The sequence below is a fragment of the Rhinoraja longicauda genome, chromosome 15 (genome assembly GCF_053455715.1).
Source record: "Rhinoraja longicauda isolate Sanriku21f chromosome 15, sRhiLon1.1, whole genome shotgun sequence".
Taxonomy (NCBI): domain Eukaryota; kingdom Metazoa; phylum Chordata; class Chondrichthyes; order Rajiformes; family Arhynchobatidae; genus Rhinoraja; species Rhinoraja longicauda.
The window spans coordinates 25,879,163-25,901,272 of record NC_135967.1 but is presented as its reverse complement, the minus strand read 5'-3'; the positions used below and the strand labels follow the sequence as shown (position 1 = coordinate 25,901,272).

General features: G+C 39.1%; 1 protein-coding gene across 1 annotated transcript in view; it reads right to left on the bottom strand.

Annotated features, from left to right (window-relative positions):
* The window catches only part of chm (CHM Rab escort protein), a 64,607-nt gene that overhangs the window by 20,306 nt on the left and 22,191 nt on the right, over positions 1-22,110 (bottom strand). The window contains exons 6-8 of the mRNA XM_078412310.1: positions 21,731-21,847; positions 18,362-18,482; positions 15,469-15,691 (exon numbers count right to left, since the gene is read on the bottom strand). Coding sequence (XP_078268436.1) covers positions 15,469-15,691; positions 18,362-18,482; positions 21,731-21,847 — 461 coding nt within the window. The remainder of the gene's footprint in view (positions 1-15,468; positions 15,692-18,361; positions 18,483-21,730; positions 21,848-22,110) is intronic.

Here is a 22,110-nt window from a genome sequence, read left to right as displayed (position 1 = left end):
CAGTTACTGTACTTATATTTAAACTCTGAATTATTTGCGAGTTCAGGCAATACAGGCAATACCCAAAAATCTTTCACCAAATGCAAAGAATACAATAACTATACATAGCACTTCAAATCTATGATGTGCTACTGTCAAGAATTTGGAACTCCATTTTATCTATGTGTGGATTATTCAAACAATTCCCTTTTAAAGGAGAGAATTATACTGAAATTTTTCATTTTCTTAGTGTCCAAAAGACTTTTAAAGAAAGCACACCAAAACATTGTTTAAAATTTAGCTACCTCGATCCAAAATGTGTGTAATTACCTCAAATAACTTTAAAGTAAAATTATTTTGGGGGTTAGGTTTTAGTTTCCAGCTTAATCTTGTGACTATCCAAATATTTAATAATTCATACATTGGCCGAACAATTAAAATTTGCCGTTTGATTCTTGGTTTGCAATCAATGAGAATTCTTTGTCACGTTAGCTGCTGAGTCAGCTTGATCACACCCACAACTTCCAGACACCAGTAATCTCCCTGACCTGATGCCTGATAAGAATGCAGTCAGAAAACTGAACATTCCCATCACAGAGATTATCAAATCCTTGAGGAGTTTATTTCATGGACATCAGTGAACATTGGTGCTGACCACAGATTCACAATGATCTTAAAACTTCAGATTTGCATTTATAAGCATATTATAAAGCTTAAAATGCTTAGATCAAACAGAAAACAAGTCAGTTCAATTAAATATTTTGCCTTTCAAAGAACAAAACTCTACTTCAGCAGAATATTTTGCATAGAATAGTATACTATGCTTGCTCTAATAAAGCAGCGCCGCCAAGCATGGAAGAGCTGTTAATAATTTTGATTGATTTGAAGACTATAGGTCTTGGTGGGGGCAGGGGTTTCACAATGAATAATACAAGTTGAAAATAGCAGAACCTAAGGCAGTACAAAAATACTGCAAACCTTTCAATATTCCAATTAAAGCATCTGTTGAAAGCTTTATGCGACAATTATATGCAGGATTTATCCAAATTGAGTTTGTTCACCAGGTTAAAGTCAGGCTGTCCTGACCAGGAATTATAAATCATTGGGAGCTACCGACAGGGGCATATCTAAGGAAAATAGTGCCAATGGCAAGCACTGAAATTGCACACCTGTCTAAACATCTGACACTCATCTTTTAGATAACTTTACCATAGTATCAGCTCAAAAATATAAGACAAGCTCGTTAATCTTTTAATTAACAAATTATGGCACTACATGAAAATTATAACTGCACCTTCCTTGCTTTCATTGATGCAAATTGGTCTTTGATGTGATCAAAGTCCGTTTCTCTTTCTACACTCAGCAGAGCAAGATCACAGTCTGACTTGACCCATGGAGGCTCTCAAATACAAAAGTATTAGTTTTAACTTGCTGAATGATCTCTCACAGCTGGCGATGGAAACTGCGATGGTTAGCATTATCTGAATAGCAATGCGAAGATTGGGGAAGACGTTCTGATCTTCATACTGAACATTAAATTCGAGAAGCTCTTCAGGTCTTGAAATTTTCATGTTGGTCTGCCTTGATAGCAACATTCTGCAATCCAAAATGTCTTCATATAGTTGCAGTCCATCAACATCAGAGCTGTACAATTCGCCCAAATTTTCGCACTTCTTCTTTAGGTCATTTCTGTCGGCACCATAACACAGTCCCTCGATATCAAGAAGGAACCCAAACTTGGCATCAGTGTCGTGCAAACGAGCGAACCTTTCGTTCATTTCTCTGCGAAGACGGTCGAGTGTTCCCTTCATGACTCTTTCCATTTTAAGTGGTTTAACAATCTGGCCATCCTAATGCTTCTCACTCATGATAATCAAAGGCAGATCATACATACATCTGAGAAAATTATTTTTTCACTATCCAAGGATGGCTTGTCTGATTTTAATAGAAACTGCTCTGTGGCGCCCCCCTTCAAATGGCGCCCAGGGCACGTGCCATACCTGCCGTACCTTAGATACGCCACTGTCTACTGATCCTCGAACAAAGGAAATCCACCATAAATGTGACTATATTAACACAATATTTAATGCCATAATAAATGTTGCAATTTAGGATCAATCTTTACAATCTAATCTCACTGTAATGACAAGATTATCTAACGAGTGTAGGAAAATAACTACAAATCGAAGGTATCACAAAATGCTGGAGTAACTCAGCAGGTCAGGCAGCATCTAGGATAGAGGGAATGGGTGACATTTCAGGTCGAGACCCTTCTTCAGACTGAAGAAGGGTCTCGACCCAAAATGTCACCCATTCCCTCTATCCTAGATGCTGCCTGACCTGCTGAGTTACTCCAGCATTTTGTGATACCTTCAAATTATCTAAGGATGTAAATTATTATGAAAGGTCCCAAAAAGACACAGATGCCAGTGTTTCCAATAAAGATGGTGCGTTATGCCGGTATGGTACAGGTGGTTGAAAGTGAATGCAAGATGATTCTCAGCAGTTATGATTTTTGGTAATCTTTTCAAAAAAGGATGCAAAGATGTAATTTGTTTTAAGCTTTGCATGACCGGAAAGTGCAAACTTTCTAGATAGTGGATACTAGATATTAATCAAAACCTTAAATTCTTGCTATTAATCACCAAACGATGGCAGATCACATTCATGTGGAAAATGAATAATTCAGTAAAAGACTAAAATCACCATCATAAAAGAAGCACAATTCCAAGTTCTGTATATTTGATTTCCAATAAATTATTCTGTATTTAAATACTAACAGCTAAGACATAGCAGGGATGCTGATGGTCAACAAAGTTAGAAATCAGAATATATATTAAACATTGTGATTGCACTAACTGAAAAACCAAATACGCTGTAAATAGTCTCCACATTAGGCAACATCTGCTGAGACAGAAAGAGTTCTGATTTTGTGTTAAAGAAGGGAAGGGTAAAAGGTGGAATCCAGGAACAATTTGATAATCAGTTTGGTGTTGAGTAGAAAATTTGATTTTAGAGAAAAATGAAAAAATAATAAATGGCTATGGCAATAATAGAATTATTATCACAATAAAGCACAGGAGCCATGAATACAATCTGAAATTGTTTAATTTAATAGCATAGAAGCTTCTTTCCAATTTAAAACATTGTATGGCATCCTTATAGTGGGCGGCCTAGTGACGCAACTGGTAGAGTTGTGGCCTTTCCGACCCAGAGACCTGTGTTTGATCCTGAACTCTGGTCCCCTTTGTGTGCAGTTTGCACATTCTCCGTGACTGGGTGGGTTTCCTCTGGGTGCTCCGAATTCCTTCCACATGCCAAAGACATGTAGGTTTGTACATTAATAAGCCTCTGTAAAATTGCCCTAAATGTGTAGGGAGTGGATGAGAAAGGGAATAATATAAAACGAGTGAATCGATGGTCAGTGTACACTTGTTGGGCCAAAGAACTTGCTTCCATGCTGCATTTCTCAACACTCTCTTTATATTTAGTTCCATAAACATCACACTGTAATACAAGGTTTTTAGAGCATAATTTCCGGGTTTCCCTGTGTAATAATACATGGCATCATTTTGAATCCAAAATTTTTTATTAATCTTTTAAGGTCCTATTGCTGCAATCTCAGGACAAAGGACTGAGGATGACATAGGTAGAGCTAGTAGAGAATGTCATTTCTTTAAGAAAGGATGTTGCAATGATGGGAGAAAGGATTAAGAATAGTCCCAAGGATCAGAGATCAGCAAAGGCTGGTAGAGAATAATATTCATGAGGCACTTTCGTTTTGCAAAGGGCCAAAACCCTCCAAAACCACAACCTAACATTCACAAGTGATGTCTGAACTTTCAAATACATATGCAAGCCGTATCTGCTCGCACAGGTTTAAGATGCACCTTGAGTCTTTTCTTCGAGTAGAGTGTTTGGATGACCTCCCCAATGCAGCACTGATCATCAAAATGATTACACGGCATGGAGACTCCGATACATTGCCGAGACCAAACGCAGACTAGGTGATAGTTTTGCGGGGCACCTTCGTTCAGCCCGCCTGAACCAACCTGATCTCCCGGTTGCTGGATACTTTAATTCTCCTTCCCAGTCCTACACAAACCTTTCTGTCCTCAGTCTCCCCATCGTTAGTCAGGCTAAATGCAAATTGAAGGAACATCTCATATTTCGCTTGGGCAGCTTACAGCCCAGTAGTATGAATATTGATTTCTCTCACTTCAGGTAGCCCCGTCATTCCCTCTCTCTCTATCCTCCCCCACCCAAGTCGCACTAACTTCTCATTTTCACCCTACAAACAGCTTACAATGGCCTGTTACCTTTATCATCGTTACCTTTTTGCATATCTTTTATTCATTGTTCTTTATCTGTCCACATCACCGTTTAGATCTCTCGTTTCCCTTACCCCTAACCAGTCTGAAGAAGGGTTTCGACCCGAAATGCCACCCATTCCTCCTCTCCAAAGATGCTGCCTGTCCCGCTGAGTTACTCCAGCTTTTTGTGCCTTTCTTCGGTTTAAACCAGCATCTGCAGTTCCTTCTTACACATTTCTTATGCATAAGCAACAGACTGGAATGTTCTTGAAGCTAGGAAATGGAGGCCAACGATGGCATGATCAACTAACTCAGTCACATATGTTCACCTGTATTCAAGTCACAGAAGAACAGAAATCTTCTTGAAGACAGATTTGCAGTTTTATCTGCATGAACGGCAAACAGCTCTACAACGGCAAGCAGCTCTATCTGAGAAAGGGCAAGCAGCATAGATCCCTAAACTCTAGGTGGATAAGGTTTTGGTTCTTTTCTGCTTCCTCCAACAATGCCCACAGTTGCCTGCAAAGACATTGATGGTTCTGGTCCATCACCAACCTGGTAAATTGAACCATGCAGTGTTTCAGGGAAATTTGGGTTTAATTGTAGACAGAATTGTTTCCTAGGATATGAAAATCAAATACTAGAGGGCGTAGCTTTAAGGCGAGATGGTCATAGTTTAAAGAAGACGTGCAGTGCAACTTTTGTTTGTTTTTTAAACGGAGGGTGGCGAGTGCCTGGAACGTAATTGAGGAAGATACGACTGTGGCAATTGAGACTTCTGGATAGGCATCTGCAGTTATTTTCCTACACTTCTGGATAGGCATATGGATATTCAGGAATTGGAGGGATATGGATTATGTGCCGGTGGATAAAAAGGTGGTCTTGGCAACATGTGATGCATAGATTTTGTGAGCCAAAGAACCTGTTCTTGTGCTGCACTGTCCCATGCTCTAACTGTTTGTACGAGTTTCGAGTGAAATAATGAATCAGCAAGTATTGTCAACTAAGAAACGTGAACAATCACACTATGTGCGTGACTGCATGACAATGTGGGAAGAAACTTTAGACAAACTTAACATTTAATTTCTGATTAAGAAGGTTGGCAGCGGTCTTCAATTGTGAAAGGGGTGGAGAAACATTGTCCTAATTTTGCATTATTTTTAAGATCTTTGAGAGATCAATTACTACATCCCCTACCTCCTCAAGAATGCTCTTGCAGGTATCTTTTGATTCTTAAAGTAAATTCTACTTTAAGCAAAGACTCGCATACTGTAGTTCAGTACACAGAGCCAGTTAACTTTCCTTTAATGGCTGATAAAAATCACAAGTGAAAGAAGATATAATAGTATCTTGATGTTTTATTAATGGAAAATGATACTAGCATAAAAATACAATAAAACCAAATCAAATAGTTGTTTAAAATGTCAATGTTGCTATCATATTTTACCTTTTCAGAACCGTGTGCATGTAATCGGAGGTCTTGTTTTATTCTTGTTTTTGAAATTCTGGAAAACATCTACTTTTACTGTAAACGTATGCAAACTGCTGATCGGCACCAAGAGCCAAAACGGAATATTCGACCCACAGGCCCAAGATACGGCTCAATAAATATGAGAAAGAGCAATCGAGTGGTTTCAGACTGGAATTTGGCATTCTGTACTGGGAATGCACACCAGTTCCATAACTCTGATGCTAATTTTGTATACTTACCTTGTGCAAGTTAACTGCGGTGTTAGTTTAGCGTCACGTATACTAGATACAGTGAAAAACTCTGTTTTGCATGTTATCCAGGCAAATCATACCAAACACAAGTTCATCAGCTAGTGCAAATAAGAAAATAAACAGTGCAGAATATAAGAAAATAACTGCAGATGCTGGTACAAATCGAAGGTATTTATTCACAAAATGCTGGAGTAACTCAGCAGGTCAGGCAGCATCTCAGGAGAGAAGGAATGGGTGACGTTTCGGGTCGAGACCCTTCTTCAGACTGATGTCAGGGGGTGGGACAAAGGAAGGATATAGGTGGAGACAGGAAGATAGAGGGAGATCTGGGAAGGAGGAGGGGAAGATAGGGACAGAGGAACTATCTAAAGTTGGAGAAGTCGATGTTCATACCACTGGGCTGCAAGCTGCCCAGGCGAAATATGAGGTGCTGTTCCTCCAATTTCCGGTGGTCCTCACTATGGCACTGGAGGAGGCCCATGACAGAAAGGTCAGACTGGGAATGGGAGGGGGATTTGAAGTGCTCGGCCACTGGGAGATCAGGCTGGTCAATGCGGACCGAGCGCAGGTATTGAGCGAAGCGATCGCCGAGCCTGCGCTTGGTTTCACCGATGTAATAAGTTGACATCTAGAGCAGCGGATGCAATACATGAGGTTGGAGGAGGTGCAGGTGAACCTTTGACTCACCTGGAAAGACTGTTTGGGTCCTTGGATGGAGTTGAGGGGGGAGGTAAAGGGACAGGTGTTGCATCTCGTGCGGTTGCAGGGGAAAGTGCCCGGGGACGGGGTGGTTTGGGTAGGAAGGGACGAGTGGACCAGGGAGTTACGGAGGGAACGGTCTCTGAGGAACGCAGAGAGGGTAGGGGATGGGAAGATATGGCCAGTGGTGGGGTCCCATTGTAGGTGACGTCACCTACAACGGGACCCCACCAATGGCCATATCTTCCCAACCCCTCCCCTCTCTGCGTTCCGCAGAGACCGTTCCCACCATAACTCCCTGGTCCACTCGTCCCTTCCTACCCAAACCACCCCGTCCCCGGGCACTTTCCCCTGCAACCGCACGAGATGCAACACCTGTCCCTTTACCTCCCCCCTCAACTCCATCCAAGGACCCAAACAGTCTTTCCAGGTGAGACAAAGATTCACCTGCACCTCCTCCAACCTCATCTATTGCATCCGCTGCTCTAGATATCAATAGATATCAACTTATTCACATCGGCAAAACCAAGCGCAGGCTCGGCGATCGCTTCGCTCAACACCTGCGCTCGGTCCGCATTGACCAACCTGATCTCCCGGTGGCCGAGCACTTCAACTCCCTTCCCATTCTGCCCTTTCTGTCATGGGCCTCCTCCAGTGCCATAATGAAGCACACCGGAAATTGGAGGAACAGCACCTCATATTTCGCCTGGGCAGCTTGCAGCCGAGTGGTATGAACATCGACTTCTCCAACTTTAGATAGTTCCTCTGTCCCTCCCATCCCCTCCTCCTTCCCAGATCTCCCTCTATCTTCCTGTCTCCACCTATATCCTTCCTTTGTCCCACCCCCCTGACATCAGTCTGAAGAAGGATCTCGACCCGAAATGTCACCCATTCCTTCTCTCCTGAGATGCTGCCTGACCTGCTGAGTTACTCCAGCATTTTGTGCAGAATATAATGTCACAACTACAGAAAAAGGAGAGCTCAAAGGAGAGGCTGTTCCAATTAAATTGTGTTTTGGTCCCACATATCTCTGCTTTATTATTAAGTGTTTAACTCTTAAAATTGGTCACATATTTCAGCTTAAGTTTTTACTGTTAGTACACTCCATTTAGTCTTGTGCTTTTCCTGTGTTATCCCACTGTCAATGTCAACAAAAGTAGAAGCTATATTATAAACAAAGGCTAACCCTTAACCTGTTTTTCCTTGCACATCAAACTGGCACTGTCACACAAAAAGTTCACTGATTTGCAGTAAAATGTGATTTATAAAGGGTTACGAACCATGAAATCTAACTTTGCACATTTTTACCATCAATGTGATAGAATTTTGAGAGTATGCCTCTGAAAGTTAACTGATCTGATGTACACGTCATTTTCTCCAAAATTCATTGACTCATTGATTTTCATAAAACTCTGCCACTCCCCTGAAAAAAAACCCAATTTGGTGAAAATGCATCATGTTTAAATGCTACCTGTTCCATTTAGCAGTTTATCCTTTTTCACTTTGTTTTATTTCCAAGAACTTACTTTCCATCATGCCAGATTAAGACTTGTGGGTGCATTTGTTTAATTTGAAATCTTGCAAAGCATTTTCTACAGCTAGATTTTAAAGTTGTTCATGCAGTTACTTATTAAGTTTCCTGGACCAATTTTTTTCTTCCACATTAACCTTGCCTTGGGTTTGGGCTCGAGTTCCAGTTCAACGCCAATATCAGAGTGCAGTGGCATTGATGATTTTTTTTTCATCAATCCGTCAACATCTGTGAACTCACTGAATCTTGAAGCTTGTCCCAGGAAAGTTTGTAATATTTCACTTAGACGCAATTGAGCCTCAGATTTTTACAAAGTTTTACTTTCGAGTTTGCAAATAATTTGAGATTTCCATTCTTCCTCGTAGCATCGACTGTCCACTCCTCTTGCAACCCACCACCAACACTACATCAAATTTCAAGAGAAGCATCATTGCTCCCTCCCCACATATCACTGTGCCAAATTCTAATGACATGTATTGCCAAACCATCTGCGCTAAATCCACTAAAGCTCCAGCACTCAGTACAATGCTTAAACTGGTATAAATTATCCTGCTACTTTGGTTGCAAGCCATTGCCCAAGTTCATTCCATGATCCCCATTAACTCACACTGACCCCACCCCAACATTGTAGATTGATTTCTAATAATACCCCAAGAATTGGCAAAAAAACTGCTATAATGGAATAACAGAGTTGAAATAAGCAGAGGAAGAAAAGAAAACTCCATTAAAATAAGTGTGTTTGAAAAATAGACAGAGAAAAAGGGTTAATCTTACTGTTATAAATTTACAAATTTACATTTTAAATAGCATGAATTAAATTCACTTAGTACATGAATGTTGCCAATTTTTAATGTAGACAAGGAACTGCCGATGCTGGTTTACAAAAGAAAAAGACAAAGTGCTGGAATAACTCAGTAGGTCAGGCAGCATCGTTTAGTTTAGAGATACAGCGCAGTAACAGGCCCTTCGGCCTACCGAGTCTGCACCGACCAGTGATCCCCACACATTAACACTACCCTACACACACTAGGGACAATTTTACATTTATACCAAACCAATTAACCCACAAACCTGTACGTCTTTGGAGTGTGGAAGGAAACCAAAGATCTTGGAGAAAACCCACGCAGGTGACAGGGAGAACATAGAATTTTGGACAGACTACACCCATAGTCAGAATTGAACTTGGGTCTCCAGCACTGTAAGGCAGTAGCTCTACCGCTACACCACCGTGCCGCCCCAAGAACATGGAGAGGCAATGTTTCGGGTTCAGGCAGAAGGAGGGTCCCGATCTGAAATGTCACCCAACCATATTCCCCAGAGATGCTGACCGACCTGCTGAGTTACTCCAGCACTTTATGCCGACTTTTAATTGTTTTGTTTCACTATAATCATGGAAAAGTTAAGAAACAATTTTTGGAGTGAATTGCATTCACTTGCTTAGACGATGGGATAAATGGTCTCCTTCAATGTTGTATGGGAATATAAAAAAGAACCAGGCACAAGCAAAGTTAATACTTTGCCTTTTGCTCCGTGATTAGTTGCAAAGCTTAAATTGATTTATTCTGGCTCTCAGCGCATGCAGTCAATGATTATATTCACATAAATGGGAAAAATAAATCTACTAAATTATAAAACATTGGGATCTGAAACAGATATAACTGCATTTTTCTTCCTTCATGGAATATCAGAACTTGAAATGCAGTTGTAAAAGAGCAAAATAAAATTCTAAGCACCAGCTTTTGTGATATGTTAATTTTACATATTAAAAAAACCTTCTGAATTTGCGACATTTAGGCACTGTGAAGACCTAAAATACAAGCTGCCCCATGCAGCTTGCTATAACAAATTTTGCATGTTTACTTTGGTATTTCAACTCAAGATACGTAGTACCAAAATGCCACTAAAACTTATTTCCATATGACTATGGCTACAGGTTATCCTCACAGCCAGGTTCAACAGCTCAATGAGAGACACCACTCATGGTTCAGTAGTTTTTCCTAGAAATTGTGCTAACAAGGACAGACAATAGCTACTGAGTGCATTTTAAGAAAAAAGACTTCCTCTCAAAATGGACCAATCACATATTTTGAATGCACTTACAGAAAATAAGGTAATTCCAAACATTATTGGAGCAGATTGATATTTGTTCATTTCACCCCACACCTTTCCCAGTTTTAAATGCGTGCCACCTTAAATCAATCAGCTGTAGCATAATATAGCATTTCACACATTGTGTTTTAACACACCTTTGCATTATAGATTTATGGTGTGAATGATTATCATTTAAGATCCTGTCAGAAACAATTTAGGTTATTTTCACAAACTGATAACAGACCAACCTCTGTTCTACTCTATTCCCAACTGCATTCCCAACTGACCACTTCTGATATTTTACTTTTATTTCTAATTTCCAGTTTCTACCATATCTTGATTTAAGGCGAGGCCCTTGTATACAGGTCAAAAGGCCGAATGGCCTAGTCCTGCACGTATTTTCTATGTTTCTAGGTTTCATTCTCAATTCCCCCAATCTGAGTGGCTAGAAGACCATTTCAAAGGGGCCTTAAAAGTCAATCATACTGCTTTAGGTCTGGGGTCGATTATAGGTCAAAGTGAAAAGATGACATATCTCCCAGCGTCAGAAACACTAATAGGTTTATGACAATCCGTCAGTACTATAATGCCTTTGCCAATATTTGCTTTCTACTCCAGATTTATTTGATAATTGAATTTAAATTCTGCCATGATAGAATTCAAACTGATGTCTAAGCCCCTGAATAGTAGTTAGCAATTTGAGCAGGATATTACTGCATCAGGTGTGGTGGGAAATTTAAAACAGGGACAAAGAATTCAAAATTAGAGCTCGAAGTCAGATCAGCAAGTGATTTCATCTGCTGTCCCAGCCCCTCCTCGTATTATTAAGAGGTGTTGGAAATCTGTAAGGGACAAATTCTCTAATGATGACAAATACCAAAACAAAATGAAATTTAAGTCAAATTAATTTCCTTCAGTTAAGCCCAAAGAAGCTAAATTTTCTGTCTTTATTATCAACAATAGGCCACAAAAATAAGTTGAGAACTGGAAGCAAAAAAAAAAAACTGCTGGAGTAATTCAGCAGATCAGGCAGTATCGCTGAAGAACATGAATAGATGACGTTTCAGGCCGGCACCCTTCAGAGAACTGGATATACCTGACCAACAGATTGGATGCACTGACTGCAATACCAGATACATACAGGGGTGATTCTTGGATTTAAAAATCTAATGCTAAATGGGTTATTAATGTGAGCAGGCAGGGTTTCTTCTATGAAGTTAATGATTACGGAATGGCTCACAGGTTTCAGTTTTTACCATCAAGATTTAAACTGAACCATTTGCACCACTGAAGAAATAAAGGTCATCTCTATTACCCTTTACATTAGCAAAACAAAGACAACCAATCTTAATCATATACAGAAAATAGCTCTGATAATTGTTCAGGAGTTGAGGAACCTTTTCATGCTATTAACCCTAAAAAAAGTAATGTCATTTGAAATATCCAACTAACTGCTACCATTATTAATATGTATTCATTTGCTGAAAGAAGATGCTTAAACTGTATTTGTTCTCACCTTTAGCCTTCCAGTATCAAATCACATTATGACTAAATTAACAACTGCAGAAACTTCAGACCTCGCATCATACTGTTTCATATAGTCTTTAAATGCCATTTCAGTTCCTATCAAGACAAATCAGTGAAAGCAATTTTAAATGCAGCTGCTAAACAATAAGACCCATTAATAGCTGAACTCTGACAGCACTATACATGATGATTTATGGTTCTGTATATAATTTGATTATTCTATTAATTCTGCTGATTACTGTTTCTGCTAATACAGTGAAGGTCACTTCCAAAATAAATCTTCATTACACACTTACATTAATAGAGGGAAAATACTGCCTCTAACTAGTTGTTTTTCTTAATTAAAAGCTAACATAACAAGAACTAAATATGCTCGAGGGCTACTTTTGCTTCTGTTACAGAGCTAGGAATGTTTTAATATTAGAGTGGAAACTATTTCAACTTAAAACTACATTGCCAAAAGAAATGATTAGAAGATGTAAATGTAAGTCTGTGATTCAATGAATCTGCAAATTGTTAAGTATTTATTAAGGGACATAAAAAGACCATGTTAAAACATTCTATTTTCATACTTTTCATTAAAGCAAACCAATAAGAATTTCTGATTGAATGGAGGGAAAAAAATCATTTGAGCAAATATATTATTTTGGGCATGAAAGATTGTAATTCTGACATAAACAAGGCTAAAACAAAACTATTTAAAATAATAATGTTAAACTGCTGAGGTAAAAATGAAGTATGGGTGTGGATGTTGTATTTTTAAGTTCACGATGACAAAACTAATTGGAATAAACTGTGTTCATTGCAAATTATACAATTTAAGCTGATAAAACTACCCTCAATCTGTATCCTACAAGTCAAACTAAATGTTATTTGTTCAAGAAAATGTACAATTCATTTTTATTCAAACAGAAATTTCCCCACTCAATTTTCATGCTTTCAAGTCCATTTGGGAGATGGCAACACTGCTTAATAAATAATTATTGGCTAGATAATTATTTCCAGCTGTTCGACCAATAACATTTGAAAAAAAACCCTCAAATTCTGTACAGGCATCAGTTCGGTCGATGGTGGAATACACTTTATTATTATTAATTGCAAGGTGTTAACTTTTATCACTGCTCTGAAAACAAATCTCATTTAATGAGGATCAAATTTATATATTTTATACTGGTCCCTCTAAATGATCCGAAATAAGGCAATTACTCCTGCTTTGCCATCATCAGAAGCAATTTTATAACCAGTCCAAACAGTCCTGCCAATCTGACTCAGAAGACATGCAAATCTAACAGCCTGGAGGAACATTTCCCACAGTTAAATTTTCAATGATGCTGCACCGATCAGAGGTTTTTACGTTGTGCTGTCAAAACACACAGCTTGGGCAATACCTGTAAATGGCATCACTGGCAAAGCCTCGGAAAGAAACCACTCAAAAGTGGATGGCAAGAGTGACAGAGTAAAAAAAAGTACAAGATAGCTTACGAAAAAGATTTTCTGCTGTAAGAATGCCATTGCAGTCCTTTCCAGCAACCTTTATTGTAACGAGAACAAATCCCACTGGTCTCATTAAAAGATGTGATACAGAATGACTGACAACTTTAATAAAAACAGATTTCCGTTGGCAACTGTAAAGTATCCATTCATCTGCAAGTTCTACAATCTTGAAAACTATTTAATACTTTGAGTTAAATTTTTGAGTGCATGGCACACAATCTAGAATTTTCCTTCCTCTTCCCTGCCTCCATTCTATTTTTTCAAGTTCTGCTCTGATGACGAATATTTCTTCCCTTGCGCTTAACATTGATTCCCCTCTTCCATAGTTGGCAGAGCCATTGACCAAGTTACATCTATTTTCCATATTCCTGTTCTCATCCCTTCCAGGAAGGGTAAGGATCAAGTTCCTCTGATCCTTGCCATGTTCTGTGGACCACGTCTTTTGCCAAAGATGGCAAAACTGCAATCAGCTTCCTCTGCTCTAATAACAAACCTAACCTCCTCAATTTTCTCTAGATACCTAAAACCATCGGTAACCATTAATAGCCATTGATGATTTGGATAAAAACGTATTTAACATGGTAAGCAAATTTGCAGATGACACCAAATACCCAGAACTCTGTTAACAGAACAGTTTGAAAGTTAAAAAAACTATAAAAAAACTATATTTAACATTTTAAATATATTTAAATTTTAAAAAGGCAACCTTAAATACATCAGGGTGTTCAACTCAGCCATTTAGATATTGTTTCAAACAGATTTCATGATGGAAAAAGCATGTAGCACACAACAGCCAGCAAATTAATCCCACAGGTTTCCCAAGCTTTTATTTATATATTCGGACTAGACACAAGTTTGGTGTTCGTTACCTGGGGGGAGGGATTTGTAGTCAGAATACATAGCTCAAAAAGATGAGAAATTACCATGAGGAAGCAGACAACAAAGGGGTTGTGGCTAGGTGACCTTGGGGTGGGTGAAAATAAAGAGTGTAAAATAAGAGCAGATTAAAGGATAAAGGAAACAGAGAAAATGCACTTAAAACAGGACACGCTGAATTTGATGATACCCCAGTTCTTTAAGAAGGGATCTTTGAATTCAGAAGTGGATTCACATTTATATTCTAAATATTTGAAAAATGTATCCAAAATATTATCAAAAATGTTTGATTACTCTCATTAAATAAGAATAATGTTAATAAATGTATGAATTTTATTTTCATTTCAAGTACTAAATGAAAAGAATGCGAGATACAAATATTTTAATTGTTGTAGAAAGCAGAAAACCCACTGCTGTAGGAAGCAGCTACCAAATACAGGAAAACTGGAAAAGTCAGCATGTTATACCAGATAATCAAGTATCAAGACAAAGATCAAATTTTGCATAAATGCCCTTATATTAAACAAAACGATTCAAAGGCCAGTTTTTTGTCACGTGTACCAATTAAGGTACAGTGAAACTCAAATTCCATACAGCCATACTAAAAAAAACAAGACACACAATTACATAAGTTAACATAAATATCCACCACAGCAGATTCCCCACATTCCTCACTGTGATGGAAGGCAATAAAGTCCAATCTTCTCCCTCTTTCACTGCACTGTTCAGCAAGCTTCACAATAAAACCCAGTAAATATCCAGCTCAAAAATGGCATAACACAATCCCAACTTATCAAATTTTCCATTCACTACAACAGCCCCAGACAATACGGTCATCTTCCAAATAACTTCATCGATATTGCATAAATAGGGACCAAAATGTATTGCTGAAGCACTGAAACATACTGATCAGTTTGGGTTTTTATTTAAAGTAGCAAAGACGTTTTTTTTAAAAACCTTCTGCTTTTAGCCATTTGAAATAAAGTCCTAAACCCTTCAACTTCCACTCATGCTCAGAACTTCGAATGATTTGAAATATGCAGTTAGGTAACACAATGACATCTATTCTATTGTCATAATTAACATGTGTATTAAGTTTCCTGTCGCTCAAATGAATTTTAACATTAATGAAAACGTTGTTTCAATTTCAAACACTCACAACAACCAAATCTAATTTTGCAGATATTTTGAAGTATGAATTGAGAATTGCAGTTTTGTGAAAACAAATGAACATACCTGCAGAAACACTGCGGCATTTCTCCAACGCCATACAAGGGAAAAAGAAATGGTGTGTTCCCATATCGGCCAAGGCACTGTAAGAAGCGCTTTGTTGCTTTGAGTCCCTCTATGGTGCTGGCACTTTCAGAGATCATAGCAATGGAATGCAAAATATAGTGCTGGAGACTTGCAGTTAACTTCTTAGTCTTCAAATAAGATGAAAATGTACCGTCCTTAAAGTCTGTAAATTAAATAATTGTACAAACGTCAATTTACAATATAATTTTCTAACTTGATTTTCAAATATTCATTCAATGGCCGTATCTAATTAATGTTGAACGATGGTAGATTCTTCTATAATGGAGGTTGACGAACTAAATGGATTTTCAAACAATTCGGTATTGTTATTACAAGTTAATTTTAAAAAAAAAGTAATTCCAGATCAACAACTGAATTGAGCATTCACATTTGCTACAGTGAGATATGATTTTACATCTTGGCCTTGTTAATCTAGGCCTCAGGATTCCCAGTCTGCCGAGTTAGCCACCGCCACACCTGTAATTGGAGTAAAACTAAACAAGCTGATTATTAGGGACCGTCTCTAAATGTTTACAAGTAAAGATAACTTTACTTTTAAAATATTCTATTCATCAAACAAGCTGGAGAAGATATTACAGAAGCAATTAGTTGGAAATTGCAATGAAACCAAATTTAATGGTGGGAGTCACGAAGAAATGCAAAAAATAAACGGGAAAGCAGAGGGCCACACCTATGTGGAAGGCACCATCGGGTCAAGTGGTTTACCTCAACCCATTTGCGCTGGTTTAGTTTAATGGCAAACTCATTGCTATTTGAATAGTTATGACAAAAGTGTTCAATTTGGAAGTATGCCATGAGCCAGAAGGTTTTGGAACTGGCTCACCCAGAAAAGATGGTTCTTTCCTTGCATCTTCCAGCAGTCTATAGTTAACATACCACAAGTACATCTAACATGAATTGTTGGTCTGAAGTAAAAAAAGAAATTCAAACATAAAATGTGGAAAATAGTTAGCAGATCAGGCAGCACCTATGGGCTGAAAAAAAAGTTGATTTTTCAGGTCAATGATCTTGCATTACAACTCTGAAGTTGTAATTGACCCAAAACATTGATTGTTTTCCTTCCCATATATGCTGTCTGATGTACTGAATATTTCCAATTGTATATTTCTAACGTCTGAAATGTATTCCCTCAACAATTACATAGAATTCAGAGTTGAAATAATATTGAGAGAAATATTACATCACCTAGTGCATATTATTACTCTTTCAGCATATTACTCATATTATTATAATATAACAAGATGCTCTATAATATAACAATATGCACTATTGTATGTAAATCAGAAAGACATTGTGAACTCGAGGCTCAAAAAAACAGGATATTTGCGAATAAAACACAAAACAAACAAAATCATGTCAAAAATAAGGAATCATGTGGAGTAAGCAAGTGATACACAGCCTTTTTGCAGCAAGAACTGTATTTAAATTCCAAAACATGTTTACAAATAGAAAATCCTCATACAGGTGCTCCTCAACTTTCCATGGGGTTATGTTCCGATAAACCCATCGTAAACCGAAAATATCGTAAGTCGAAATGCATTTAATACACCTGATCACGTGGCCGGAAGCTTGCTGCGGCTGCCCAGCTTTTGCACCATCGTGAAGTCGAAATATCGCAAGTCGAAGCATCGTAGGTCGGGGAGCATCTGTACTTCAAGAAGTTGTTGACACCACCAATTCCAAATGAGCTCTAAATGTTCTTATTGCTCAGGAAGCCAAGCAATAATGCTTCAGCTTCCAGCAGTTACACTGAGATAGCTGGATGCCAGGCATTCAGTCTCTACCTACCACAGGTTTAGCATCTCCATTCACATTAAGAACTCGGAGGCAAGGTTCAGGTCATTCGATAACACAATTCAAAATTATTTTGAATTACTTTTAAACATTTAATAATGTCACTGACATCTATTGCTTTGATTGCTGGTTCTGCCCGCAGATGTGGGTTAATCAGCCATCAAGGTCCTCAATGATAACACAACTTCGGGAACCTGGCTGGTGTATTGGCGATGGGCAAAGGCCTACTAAAATATCACAGCCAACCAAAGACATCCATGTTGAGAACTCACAAGTTAAGAAGTGCTGCAGATAAGTATGGTTGGAAGCAATGATTGTTGGCAGCTGCTACTGACCACAACACATTAGACAGAACAATCCTATCGACTGGATTCAGCTTACAAGCTGTTCGTCATGTATCACAGAAGTACAGGTCATGCTGCTATAACAGAATAGTTGCATTCTCAAGGAACTATAGAAAACTGCTTTATAGTAATAATTGTGCCAAGGGGGAAGAAGAGGGTTAGGGGCTCACCTGTATCAGAGTAATAATGAAGGAGAGTTATTTTTCCAAAAATAAAGTTGTTGTTAATAACTGCAACTTTATTTTTGTTACTGCAAGCTGAAAACACTAAAGGCTGTGTGTTATATTGTTTAATAGAGTAATATTTCACAAATGCAAATAGAAGCAATTGAGTGTCAATTCCACTGGCCTCTGCAGTAAAAGTAGCAGCTATGCTCAAAACAACAGTGCATGATTACTGCAGGGAGGCTACATGGAAACTTTTCCCAAGAAGGGTTTTTTTCTGCACCCCAATTTCCACAACTTTTAAGTGGTTCTCTAGTTCCTGACTGAAATCATATTGGGATCAATTACACTTGTGCAATAAACATAGCGATCCCTAATTCAATGATCCCGTTAAATGCAATTTGGTTTGTGGAAACACACCTTATAGCCAAACTACCTGAAATCCATCATTTTCAAAACCACAATGGGATGGAAGTCCAAACGCAGAATGACTTTGGGCATTCAAAGTACCTTGGTATTCATCTGGATGTTCTTCATATTCCAAACAGAAAGTAAGAAATTTCATTAACATTCGTTTCTCTATCATAGAGAGACATTTGCTGGCAAAGACATCTGCTCTGGAACAAGGTACCTGAAAAAGACAGAAAATTCTGAAATAATCTTGCCTTCATAAGGAACCCAGGCTGCGTAATATTTGGAGAAAAAATAGTCCAACATCTGCACAAACCACAGGAAAAAATAAAATTTGGCCAACCTAAAAAGAATTGGGTATACATACATGCTTTTGCAAAACAGGTATACTCATGGATATGTTGAGGAGGGATTTGTAGATGCTGGCTTATACTGACGATCGACACAAAATGCTGGAGTAACTCAGCAGGACAGGCAGCATCTCTGGTCGGAACCCTTCTTCAGACTGAAAGATAGAGGTTGCGGGCGGGGGGCAGGGGGGGATGGGGGGGGGGATGGAGGCAAGAAATGCCAGAACAAATCAGGGCCGGCAACAGATGATCCGAGAAAGGATGGAATCCATAATGGCCCATTGTGGCTGGGGAAGCTGTGCTAATCAGAGGGATACAAGGATGTGAACAGTGGAACTAATAGGATGATTAGGGTGGGACCCTTTTGGATACTGTTTAAGGGGAGAGCAACAGCAGCTCAGTCTGTGGCACTTGGCTGGCTCTCTGAACCACAGCAGGGTATGGTGCAGTCAGGTAGAGCGATCGTGATAAGAGCCTTGATAGTTAGGGACAGACAGAAAATTTTGTGGTGGCAAACAAGACTCCAGGATCCTCTGTTGCCCCCCCCCCCCGGTACCAAGGCCCACAGATCATTTCCAAGGGGGAGGAGGATGCAGCCAGAAATGGTTGTGCACATCGGCATAAATGGCATAGGTAGGCAAAGAGATGGGATCCTGCAGAGTGAATATAGGGAGTTAGACAAAAGGTTAAAATGCAGGACCTTGAGGGTGGTAATCTCTGGATTACTACCAGTGGGACATGCTAGTGGGGATAGCAATAGGATGATAGGACAGATGAATGTATAGCAAATGACATTCCTCATATGTTGTAAAACATACATGGCGAATAAAGTGTGATTGCGATTGATTGATTGTAATTGATTGATTGTAAATGCGTGGTGAAGAGTTGGTGCAGGCGACATGGATTCAGATTGAAATCTCTTCTGTGGCAGAGGTGATCTGTACAAGAGGGTTGGGTTGCACCCAAACTGGAGATGCACCAATATCCTTGCAGGGAGGTTTGCTAGTGTTACTCAGGAGGGTTTAAACTAGAATGGCACGTCAGCAAATGGAAGGGCTGATGTGAAAGTGGAGGTTATGACAAGTAAGTCTCCAAGGATAGACATGCAGGGAGAGGTTCATGACTATGGGGATAATCAAAGTCGGAAGTGTGTTTACTTCAGGTAAAGTTGATGAACTGAGAGCCTGGATCAGGGCTTGGAATTATGATATCGATGCCATAAAAGAAACCTGGTCATGAGAGGGTCACAACTGGCAACTCAATGCACTTGGGGTTCGATGGTTCAGATGAGATAAAGAGGGGAGTAAGAGAGGTGGAGGAGTTGCTTTCTTAATCAGGGAGAACGTCAAGGGGGTACTCAAGAAAGAACACAATGCACGGTCTACGTCTGAGGCATCGTGGGTTAGCTCAAAAATAAGAAAGGGACAATTACTGTAATGGGATTATATTAAAGGCCGCCCAACAGACAGAAGGAGATAGATCACATATGTGGACATATTACAGAAGGATGGAAGACCCCACAGGGTTGTTGTAGTGGGTGACTTTAACTTCCCCAATATTGATTGGGACATACTCAGGGCAAGAGGATTAGATGGGTCAGAATGTGTTGGGTGTATCCAAGAAGAGCCTGGCCAGGTGACTAGTGATGGAGTGGAAGAGGAATTTGAAGATTGTGATCACAACTCCATAAATTTTAAAATAGACAAATAGACACAAAATGCTGGAGTAACTCAGTGGGTCAGGCAGCATTTCTGGGGAAAGGGTGCTTCCACCTTCCCAGAGAAACAGACGGATTGTTTTCTCCGGAATGTCAAAGGTTGAGGGGAGACTTGATATAGAAGTATAAAATTATGAGTAATAGATAGGGTAGATAGTCAAAACCTTTTTCCCCCAAGGCGGAAATGTTCAACACCAGAGGGCATAACTATAAGGTGAGAAGAGGGAAAGTTTAACAGAGATATGTAGAGGAGGGTGGGGGGAGCTAGGAACGCACTGCCAGAGGTGGTGGTGGCCAAGAGTGACGTATGGATAGACACAAAGTGTAGGGTATAGAGGGATATGATCATGCACAGGAAGATGAAATCAGTTTGACTTAGTATCATGTTCGGCAGAAACATTGTGGGAGGAAGAGCCCATTCCTGTGCAGCACTATGTTCTATGCTGTGAAAAGATGTTAACAGACATGACAGAATAGTGAGAGTTTTGGATTAAAAAAAAGTGATTTAGTCCTTCATCTCCTCTTTCTACAAAAAAAAATAAAAAAATTGCTCAATGACTACATGCTCACCAGCATAATGAGGCCAGTGTAAAGATGCTTGAGAATGCAATAACGGCACTAGGCCATAATTATGGTTTGCTGATTTAACTATGGCACATCTTAAAGCAGAGATAGATAGATTCTTGATTAGTTCGGGTGTCAGAGGTTATGGGGAGGCAGGAGAATGGAATTAGGAGGGAGAGATAGATCAGCCATGATTCAATGGCAGAGCTGACTTGATGGGCCGAATGGCCTAATTTTGCTCATATCACTTATGACTAAACATATACCGGTTCTGGAAGGTTGGAATTAAAAGGAAGGGTTGGATCGATTCCCTCCATCCCCTCTCCCAAGATGCATAGGAGGCTTTGGTGACCTTTGGGCTATGTAAAATTACGTGGGGCACAGATAAGGTGAATAGCCAGTATTTTCACCCAAAGGCCAGAGAGACTAAAACTAGAGGGCGTAGATTTTAACGGCAGGAGGGGAAAGGTGTAAAATGGGAATCACGGGGTAACTCCCTCTCCCACTGAGGGGGTAGTGTTTATATGGAGCAAACTGCCAGAGGAAGTAGTGACGGGTACATTTAAAAAAATACTTTGACAAAAATCATCCTTAAAATTGTAAGCATCTATTTGTGTATGGTAAGCATACAAATAAAGCTACTTTCTTATTATACTTTTTATTTTATTTTTTTCACAATTAGCTGCTTAATAGATTTGTAACTTGGTGCACAATTGGATAATGATTAGAAGTTGTGCCTGCAACATTTACCAACCTGGTTTCAAAATGTAATTATTTCGATAATTCATATGCCAATCGTCTCAATTCCAAGCAGCAACTGAAGAGAAATGAAAATACCTGTTCAACTTTTTCTTCTTGAACAGCAAGTATCCTATTGATATTTTTGAATTCCGCATATCGACTGACATTGGATTTGATCAGAAGATCAACTAGGGAGCCACGGGCATACAAAAACTGGAAGAACAAAATATTGCAGTTATACTTCAGCAGGACCTTCATTGAAACCCAGATTGTTACGATAACAAATGGTCTCAGGTACCACTTTTTCATAAGATTTAAAATTTATGCATGGAACCATTAACCTTAGAAAAGTTACGATTTATAATATTCCAACCTATAGAGTGTTGGTTTCTTTACCAACAAGCAGTATTGCCTTGAATCTGCAGGAGCACTTTGGTCTACTTTCCTTGGCTACTCATAATTTTATAGTATGATGA